The sequence below is a fragment of the Blennius ocellaris genome (assembly GCF_963422515.1).
Source record: "Blennius ocellaris genome assembly, contig: SCAFFOLD_144, whole genome shotgun sequence".
Taxonomy (NCBI): Eukaryota; Metazoa; Chordata; class Actinopteri; order Blenniiformes; family Blenniidae; genus Blennius; species Blennius ocellaris.
Window position 1 is genome coordinate 26,987 of NW_027661891.1, and position 10,000 is coordinate 36,986.

At 58.5% G+C, this 10,000-nt stretch overlaps 2 protein-coding genes across 2 annotated transcripts in view; one reads left to right on the forward strand and one right to left on the reverse strand.

The window, feature by feature from the left end:
* The window catches only part of LOC308148683 (voltage-dependent calcium channel subunit alpha-2/delta-4-like), a gene marked incomplete at its 5' end in the record, with an annotated part of 50,287 nt that overhangs the window by 24,183 nt on the left and 16,104 nt on the right, over positions 1–10,000 (forward strand). The window contains 3 exon segments of the mRNA XM_080522181.1: positions 41–133; positions 485–606; positions 728–796. Coding sequence (XP_080378307.1) covers positions 41–133; positions 485–606; positions 728–796 — 284 coding nt within the window.
* On the reverse strand, positions 3,898–5,748 carry LOC308148681 (leucine-rich repeat and transmembrane domain-containing protein 2-like; the record flags this gene model as incomplete). The annotated part of the gene is made up of 3 exons (XM_080522179.1): positions 3,898–4,388; positions 4,539–5,216; positions 5,706–5,748. The coding sequence occupies 3 exons, from the start codon at positions 5,746–5,748 to the stop codon at positions 3,898–3,900; spliced, it is 1,212 nt and encodes a 403-aa protein (XP_080378305.1).

The following is a 10,000-nucleotide window of genomic DNA, read 5'->3' on the forward strand; positions in this document are numbered from 1 at the left end:
GATTCTATTAAAGCTACAGTAACGTTGTGGGCGTGTGCAGGGTGGAGCCGGGGATGGAGACGGCCTTCCTGGGGACCCGGGCCGGACTCATGAGGGTCATGAGATACGCTGGAGTGGAGACCAGAGTGGCCAAGTAAGACAAAGACCCTTCCTCCTCCTCATCCCTCCATCCCGTCCATCCAGAACCTCGTCCATCCAGAACCTCGTCCATCCAGAACCTCGTCCATCCAGAACCTCGTCCATCCAGGACCTCGTCCATCCAGAACCTCGTCCATCCAGAACCTCGTCCATCCAGAACCTCGTCCAGCATTCTGGGGACAGAATGTCAAACATCACGGATTTGATTGTTCTCACATTTTCCCTTCATGGGAGAAATGAAGGATCTTCTCTGTGAAAGCAGCTCCTCTTCAGACCATCCTGGTCTTCAGACCATCCTGGTCTCCAGTCCCGGTCCAGCTGTTCTGAACCGCTTTGTTCTCCACAGGAAGTTCCTGACCGCGGCCGATAAAGACAACCTGTTCACCGTGGACCACTTCCCCCTGTGGTACCGGCTGGCGGTGGAGAACACCCCTGGAAGGTTCCTCTACTACCCCGTCAACGACAAAGGTCTGTCCCCCCCCCTCCCCCCCTCCCCCTCCCCCTCCCCCCCCCCTCCCCCCCCGACCCGTCTGTTTCGTGGAACCACAAGCTGAACCGCTGAATTTCCTCCACCTCTGTTCCTCGTCAGGGGTGAAGTACGTGATCGCCACCACCTCGGTGACGGTGTCGTCTGACGGCAAGACGGCCATGGCTGGAGGTCAGTGTGTCGCCGGACCAGGTCACATGACGCTGCAGGGAGGCTGCTATTGGCTGGTTGATCTGATCGGTTGATCTGATAGGTTGATCTGATAGGTTGATCTGATTGGTTGATCTGGTTGGTTGATCTGATCGGTTGATCTGATCGGTTGATCTGATCGGTTGATCTGATTGGTTGATCTGATCGGTTGATCTGATTGGTTGATCTGATCGGTTGATCTGATCGGTTGATCTGATTGGTTGACGCCGTGGCGCCACTTTGGGGATTCTCACTTCAGGTTACATTTGGAAGTTTCTGGAGCTCAGACTAGGTTAAGATCATGTTTAGACCAGGTTTAGACCAGGTTTAAACCAGGTTTAGACCAGGTTTAGACCAGGTTTAGACCAGGTTTAGACCTTGTTTTCCTTCAGTTTTGTTTTTTCTGTTGTTAAATTTGATTTGATGGAATTTCTGTAATTTAGACCTTGTTCTGTATCTTGGACCAGGTCTGGGCTGTAGCTTGGACCAGGTCTGGACTGTAGCTCGGACCAGGTCTGGACTGTTGCTTGGACCAGGTCTGGACTGTAGCTCGGACCAGGTCTGGACTGTAGCTCGGACCAGGTCTGGACTGTAGCTCGGACCAGGTCTGGACTGTAGCTTGGACCAGGTCTGGACTGTAGCTTGGACCAGGTCTGGACTGTAGCTTGGACCAGGTCTGGACTGTAGTTTTGGACCAGGTCTGGACTGTAGCTCGGACCAGGTCTGGGCTGTAGCTTGGACCAGGTCTGGACTGTAGCTCGGACCAGGTCTGGACTGTAGCTCGGACCAGGTCTGGGCTGTAGCTTGGACCAGGTCTGGAACTGTAGCTCGGACCAGGTCTGGACTGTAGCTCGGACCAGGTCTGGACTGTAGCTCGGACCAGGTCTGGACTGTAGTTTTGGACTGGTTTGTTCTGGTTCTCCAGGTTTAGTGTTGATCTGAGTTGAAACAAGACAAAGGTCTAGAACTTCAATGTAAATCTTCCGTCGTGGTGTTTTTATTGGTGACAATCAGAGTTTGATGGACTGAATGACGTGAAGTTCAGTTTCGGTCAATAGAGTTTATTGTCTCCAGCAGGTTTCACGTCCTCGACATTGAGTTCATGTGTTTTTCACAAAGAACAAACAAAACAAACACTGGAAAAATAGACTTTGTCACAGGATTTCACACTTTGAGGATAAAAGTTGCTGTTGAGCTCTTTGAGGGTTTGTTGGTGTCAGAAGCTGCTGCAGTTCACCGCTCAGCCTGAAGGTGGCAGCACCTCTCTAACACTGTCTGACTGCAGTTCACCGCTCAGCCTGAAGGTGGCAGCACCTCTCTAACACTGTCTGACTGCAGTTCACCACTCAGCCTGAAGGTGGCAGCACCTCTCTAACACTGACTGCAGTTCACCACTCAGCCTGAAGGTGGCAGCACCTCTCTAACACTGACTGCAGTTCACCACTCGGCCTGAAGGTGGCAGCACCTCTCTAACACTGTCTGACTGCAGTTCACCGCTCAGCCTGAAGGTGGCAGCACCTCTCTAACACTGTCTGACTGCAGTTCACCACTCGGCCTGAAGGTGGCAGCACCTCTCTAACACTGTCTGACTGCAGTTCACCACTCAGCCTGAAGGTGGCAGCACCTCTCTAACACTGACTGCAGTTCACCACTCAGCCTGAAGGTGGCAGCACCTCTCTAACACTGTCTGACTGCAGTTCACCACTCAGCCTGAAGGTGGCAGCACCTCTCTAACACTGTCTGACTGCAGTTCACCACTCAGCCTGAAGGTGGCAGCACCTCTCTAACACTGACTGCAGTTCACCACTCAGCCTGAAGGTGGCAGCACCTCTCTAACACTGTCTGACTGCAGTTCACCACTCAGCCTGAAGGTGGCAGCACCTCTCTAACACTGTCTGACTGCAGTTCACCACTCGGCCTGAAGGTGGCAGCACCTCTCTAACACTGACTGCAGTTCACCACTCAGCCTGAAGGTGGCAGCACCTCTCTAACACTGACTGCAGTTCACCACTCAGCCTGAAGGTGGCAGCACCTCTCTAACACTGTCTGACTGCAGTTCACCACTCGGCCTGAAGGTGGCAGCACCTCTCTAACACTGACTGCAGTTCACCACTCGGCCTGAAGGTGGCAGCACCTCTCTAACACTGACTGCAGTTCACCACTCGGCCTGAAGGTGGCAGCACCTCTCTAACACTGACTGCAGTTCACCACTCGGCCTGAAGGTGGCAGCACCTCTCTAACACTGACTGACTGCAGTTGAACTCTGTGTTTGAAGAAAAGCGTTTTTCGTGCCGCAGCAGAACTGGTCTGACTCCACAGCTCAGAGGGAATTGAGCAGGGAGTTCCAACGAGCCCGGGAACTCTGGGGGAGTCGAACACGCAACTCTTTGAGGCAGAAACAACTTGAGAGGAAAGAAAAAGGAAAAGAGAAACGTCACATTGAGCTTGTTGAGCTCAGAAGGAGGTGCAGAAGAGCCGGACGGAGGAGATGCGGTGCAGCGTCCAGCTCCACCCACTCCAGCTCCACCCACTCCAGCCTGCTTCATCAGCTGGTCAACCAGCAGCTCAGAGAGGTGGAGCGGTTGGCTCAGAGAGGTGGAGCGGCTCAGAGAGGTGGAGCAGTTCAGAGAGGTGGAGCGTCTCAGAGAGGTGGAGCAGTTCAGAGAGGTGGAGCGGCTCAGGTAGGTGGAGCATCTCAGAGAGGTGGAGCAGTTCAGAGAGGTGGAGCGTCTCAGAGAGGTGGAGCGACTCAGAGAGGTGGAGCGACTAAGAGAGGTGGAGCGACTCAGGGAGGTGGAGCGGCTCAGAGAGGTGGAGCGGTTCAGAGAGGTGGAGCGGCTCAGGGAGGTGGAGCGGCTCAGAGAGGTGGAGCGGTTCAGAGAGGTGGAGCGGCTCAGGGAGGTGGAGCGGCTCAGGGAGGTGGAGCGACTCAGAGAGGTGGAGCGGCTCAGGGAGGTGGAGCGGCTCAGGGAGGTGGAGCGGCTCAGAGAGGTGGAGCGGCTCAGGGAGGTGGAGCGGTTCAGACAGGTGGAGCGGCTCAGGGAGGTGGAGCGACTCAGAGGGGTGGAGCTCGTCTCCGCGGTTCAGAAGCTGCTGATTCGGTAGCCGTGCACGAAGCCGCCGGCCTCTTTGGGCTCCGCCCCCTCCTCCTCCTCCTCCGCCGCGGCGGGGAACAGCATCCGCCCGTCCTCCAGGTCGGCGTCCCCCCCGGACTCCGCCATCAGGGGCTGCCCCCGCCGCTTCACCTCCCTCTGCTGGTGCGCCATCAGCGAGGCGTAGACGCAGCCGTAGGCGGCGGCCACCGCCATCATGACGCACACGGTGCCGCACACCACCCCCGCCACGACCTGCGTGCCGTGCGCTCGCCGCACGCTGGCGGGCCGGTAGCGCTGCCGCACGCACTCCTCGGTGCCGCCGAGCCGGCCCGGCGGGCAAGGCGGCCGCGTGGCGTAGCCGGAGCCGCCGCCGCCGGGAGTGTGGCGGCAGTAGCTGAACATCTCCGCCGGCACACTGCGGATGTCCCGGTCCCTCAGGTCCCCCGGGACGCTGCACTGCACCGCGTCCACCTGCCCATCTACGGAGAGAAGACGGGGGACGGAGGAGGGGAGGACGGGGGGTGGAGGAAGAACCCACAGGGCCGGGGGGGGGGGGGGTCGAGAGAGTTGGAGGTCGTTATACTCTCTGGACCTGGATCTGGGTCTGGGTCTAGACCGGTTCTGCTCACCCCTGAACGCCAGCCACTCCATCCAGTGCTTGAAGTCCCTCAGCCTGCAGTCGCAGTCCCAGGGGTTCCCCGCCAGGCGGAGCTGCCGGAGGCCCACCAGGGGCTCGAACGTGACCCGGTCCAGGGTCCCCAGCCGGTTCCTGGCCAGGGACAGCCAGGCCAGGGTGGGCAGCCCGTCCAGCAGGCCCCTGGGGAGCCACAGGAGTCCGTTGGAGGACAGGTCCAGCCCCCGCAGCTGCCGCAGCCCCCCGAAGGCCTCCTTGCTCAAGCCGGAGTTCCCCCGACCTCCGTCGGGACCCCGGACCGGCCCCGGGCCGCCGTCGGGGTCGTGGGTTGCGAGACGAATGCCGAGGTGGTTTGAGGACAGGTTCAGCCAGCGCAGGGCGCTCAGGCCCCAGAAGGCGCCCGGCGGCAGGGTGGAGAAGCGGTTCTGGGACAGGTCCAGGAGCTCCAGGCTGCTGAGGTTGTGGAGGTCCGACTGGCCCAGGAGGGACAGGTTGTTCCGGGGCAGCCGCAGAGCCCGGCAGTCCGGGTCCAGCAGGGGGAGGACGGGCGTCAGGGAGACCAGGCCGGCGGCAGAGCAGTCCGTGGTGTTGCTGTCGCAGCTGCAGGGACCAGGACAGCCTGCCGCTGGTTCCAGCAGGACCAGCAGGACCAGGCTGGTCCAAGCTGCACCGCCTGGAAGGGGGACGAAAACAGAACCATGAACTCTGGAAGAGACACTTCGTCCAGGTCCTTGGGTCCAAAACTCCACTTCCTGGTTCTTCTTCTCGGGTCTCCTGCGGATCTGAGTGACGAAAACTGGTTTTCTTCAACCAAAATAACCAACCAACCTTCAACCAAATAACGGGGCCGACCGGACCGACCGGACCGGACCGACGGGACCGACCGGACCGACCGGACCGACCGGACCGACGGGATCGACCGGGCCGACGGGACCGACCGGACCGACCGGACCTACCGGACCGACGGGACCGACCGGACCGACCGGACCTACCGGACCGACGGGACCGACGGGACCGACCGGACCAACGGGACCGACCGGACCTACCAGACCTACCAGACCTACCAGACCCCGGCTCTCTGGTCCTCAATCTACTGATCAGCTGATTGATGACATCATCAAACTACCTGCAAGCAGAGAGGTTTAGAACAGAGGAGGCGTACCCAGACTCTCTGGACCCGGTGTGGCCCGTTCTGGTCTCTTCATGTCTTCAGTAGGTCCTGGTCCTGGTCTCACGTCCTGCAGGAGCAGAAGAGACACAACTTGTACACTGAGGTCCGTCTGCTTTTCTGACAAATTATTTTCAAACACTGGAGCCCTGAGAGGAGGAGCTCCTGCTGAAGCCCCGCCTCCTGTTCCTGAGAGGAGGAGCTCCTGCTGAAGCCCCGCCTCCTCCTGTTCCTGAGAGGAGGAGCTCCTGCTGAAGCCCCGCCTCCTCCTGTTCCTGAGAGGAGGAGCTCCTGCTGAAGCCCCGCCTCCTCCTGTTCCTGAGAGGAGGAGCTCCTGCTGAAGCCCCGCCTCCTCCTGTTCCTGAGAGGAGGAGCTCCTGCTGAAGCCCCGCCTCCTGCTCCTGAGAGGAGGAGCTCCTGCTGAAGCCCCGCCTCCTCCTGCTCCTGAGAGGAGGTGCTCCTGCTGAAGCCCCACCTCCTGTTCCTGAGAGGAGGAGCTCCTGCTGAAGCCCCGCCTCCTCCTGAGAGGAGGAGCTCCTGCTGAAGCCCCGCCTCCTCCTGTTCCTGAGAGGAGGAGCTCCTGCTGAAGCCCCGCCTCCTCCTGTTCCTGAGAGGAGGAGCTCCTGCTGAAGCCCCGCCTCCTGCTCCTGAGAGGAGGAGCTCCTGCTGAAGCCCCGCCTCCTGGACCAGCCCTGGAGGACCATGACCACCAGGTCCCTCTTCTTCAGCCTCTCCGGCGCCATACACATGTGACTCCATACGTGGGATTCAGCGAGTCGTACACACATTATCAAACATGTCCAGGCTCTTGTGTCCTAGCTTGTCCTCAGTCCTCCTGGTCCCTCAGCGTCCTTCAGTCCACGACCCCCCAGGTGTGACCATGAAGCACCTCGATCCTCGTCTCGATCGTTTCTCCGCCGTCGGCAAGACGGAGCGTCGTTTTTCTCCTGGTCTGCTCTTTACTGCGCTGGTTTCTTGTTGCTTCGTGTGTTTCTGTGCCCGGACGTCCTGATGGAGCGCGAGGAAGACGAGGAAGACGAGGAAGACGAGGAAGAGGAAGATGAACCTGAGAGGGGGAGGAGTGGCCTCGTCGCCGGAGAAACGACGCCTCGAGGTCGTTCTTTTGTGGCGCGGCCCTCTTTTGTCGAGTCGGCACAAAGACGTCCGTCGCTCTGCCTCCAGGCCGCCTCCCACTTCACCGGGCGGAGCTTCACAATGCGGGTGGAGCAGAGAGGCGGAGCGACGCAGTGATGGACAATGTGAGGAAAGTAGAGTGTGACTGATGAGTCGTGACCTTTGACCCCGAGGGACTCGCTCTTCACACCACAGGACCTCAACGTTCACTGTGTGTGCGTGTGTGTGTGTGTGTGTGTGTGTGTGTGTGTGTGTGTGTGTGTGTGTGTGTGTGTGTGTGTGTGTGTGTGTGTGTGTGTGTGTGTGTGTGTGTGTGTGTCACTAATCCCATCAACATGAACATGATGATTTGTCATCAAGGATCGATCAGCTGCGGGGGAGGGGAGGAATTTCCGTCATCGTCGACACGCTGGAAGGCGACGCGCCGTTAGCCGTTAGCCATTAGCCGTTAGCCATTAGCCGTTAGCCATTAGCCGTCTGCTAGCAGAACATCAGCGTTTAGCCTGAGCGTTGTAACAAGGAGAAGCAGTGATGGACGGAGGGTTGGGGTTAGGATGGACGTAGCGGTGTGGCGGGTCTGATGACCTCGTAATCCACTGGTTTCCATGGCGACCAATATGGCGTCTCCCCAGGGTCCTGGTTGGTCCCTGGAGGATCCAGAGGAGCCGCGACGGCGCTGACGTCCAGGTTTCCTCCATAGTTTCAGCTGAATCACGCTTTTATTTTGGAAAAAGACTCCACCCTGGAGGTCGAACCACCCGTTGGTGTTTTCACTGAGCAACGTGTTGCCATGGAAACGCTTCAACTGGAAGAAGCTGAACAGACTTTCAGTTGATTTCTACGTCACGTAACTCCACCCCTGAAGGTGAAGGTGGCTGGCGTGAAGAGAAATCTACGTCACGTAGCTCCACCCCTGAAGGTGAAGGTGGCTGGCGTGAAGAGAAATCTACGTCACGTAACTCCACCCCTGAAGGTGAAGGTGGCTGGCGTGAAGAGAAATCTACGTCACGTAACTCCACCCCTGAAAGTGAAGGTGGCTGGCGTGAAGAGAAATCTACGTCACGTAACTCCACCCCTGAAAGTGAAGGTGGCTGGCGTGAAGAGAAATCTACGTCACGTAACTCCACCCCTGAAAGTGAAGGTGGCTGGCGTGAAGAGAAATCTACGTCATGTAGCTCCACCCCTGAAGGTGAAGGTGGCTGGCGTGAAGAGAAATCTACGTCACGTAGCTCCACCCCTGAAAGTGAAGGTGGCTGGCGTGAAGAGAAATCTACGTCACGTAACTCCACCCCTGAAAGTGAAGGTGGCTAGCGTGAAGAGAAATCTACGTCACGTAGCTCCACCCCTGAAGGTGAAGGTGGCTGGCGTGAAGAGAAATCTACGTCACGTAACTCCACCCCTGAAAGTGAAGGTGGCTGGCGTGAAGAGAAATCTACGTCACGTAACTCCACCCCTGAAAGTGAAGGTGGCTGGCGTGAAGAGAAATCTACGTCACGTAGCTCCACCCCTGAAGGTGAAGGTGGCTGGCGTGAAGAGAAATCTACGTCACGTAACTCCACCCCTGAAAGTGAAGGTGGCTGGCGTGAAGAGAAATCTACGTCACGTAACTCCACCCCTGAAGGTGAAGGTGGCTGGCGTGAAGAGAAATCTACGTCACGTAGCTCCACCCCTGAAGGTGAAGGTGGCTGGCGTGAAGAGAAATCTACGTCACGTAACTCCACCCCTGAAAGTGAAGGTGGCTGGCGTGAAGAGAAATCTACGTCATGTAGCTCCACCCCTGAAGGTGAAGGTGGCTGGCGTGAAGAGAAATCTACGTCACGTAGCTCCACCCCTGAAAGTGAAGGTGGCTGGCGTGAAGAGAAATCTACGTCACGTAGCTCCACCCCTGAAAGTGAAGGTGGCTGGCGTGAAGAGAAATCTACGTCACGTAACTCCACCCCTGAAGGTGCAGACCACGACGGTCACTAGACTAAAGAAAGCCTGAGAGCAGCTCAGTGCCGGAGGCGGAGCTCCACCCTCAGCAGACCGCCCAACCTCCTCCACCCGTCTCCGTCTCACGGCTGCAGCAACAGCTGGAGGGGGAATCGGGTTACAGGAGGGATTTAGCAAAACATAATTTTGTCTTGTATAAGTCCTCCGGACAGGAAGTGGAGACTGACGTAGTCACAGGATGTTGGTCGGGACACTTTACTGAAGAAACCACTGGAGCTGGAGACCTCCTCATCCAGAGGTGGAGGCTCACCCAGAGGTGGAGGCTCATCCAGAGGTGGAGGCACATCCAGAGGTGGAAGCTCATCCAGAGGTGGAGGCTCATCCAGAGGTGGAGGCTCACCCAGAGGTGGAGGCTCATCCAGAGGTGGAGGCACATCCAGGAGGCTCATCCAGAGGTGGAGGCTCAGCCAGAGGTGGAGGCTCATCCAGAGGTGGAGGCACATCCAGGAGGCTCATCCAGAGGTGGAGGCTCACCCAGAGGTGGAGGCACATCCAGGAGGCTCATCCAGAGGTGGAGGCTCATCCAGAGGTGGAGGCTCACCCAGAGGTGGAGGCACATCCAGAGGTGGAGGCTCATCCAGAGGTGGAGGCTCACCCAGAGGTGGAGGCACATCCAGAGGTGGAGGCTCATCCAGAGGTGGAGGCACATCCAGGAGGCTCATCCAGAGGTGGAGGCTCAGCCAGAGGTGGAGGCACATCCAGGAGGCTCATCCAGAGGTGGAGGCTCACCCAGAGGTGGAGGCTCATCCAGAGGTGGAGGCACATCCAGAGGTGGAGGCTCATCCAGAGGTGGAGGCTCACCCAGAGGTGGAGGCTCATCCAGAGGTGGAGGCACATCCAGGAGGCTCATCCAGAGGTGGAGGCTCAGCCAGAGGTGGAGGCTCATCCAGAGGTGGAGGCACATCCAGGAGGCTCATCCAGAGGTGGAGGCTCAGCCAGAGGTGGAGGCTCACCCAGAGGTGGAGGCACATCCAGGAGGCTCATCCAGAGGTGGAGGCTCACCCAGAGGTGGAGGCACATCCAGGAGGCTCATCCAGAGGTGGAGGCTCACCCAGAGGTGGAGGCACATCCAGGAGGCTCATCCAGAGGTGGAGGCTCATCCAGAGGTGGAGGCTCATCCAGAGGTGGAGGCTCATCCAGAGGTGGAGGCACATCCAGAGGTG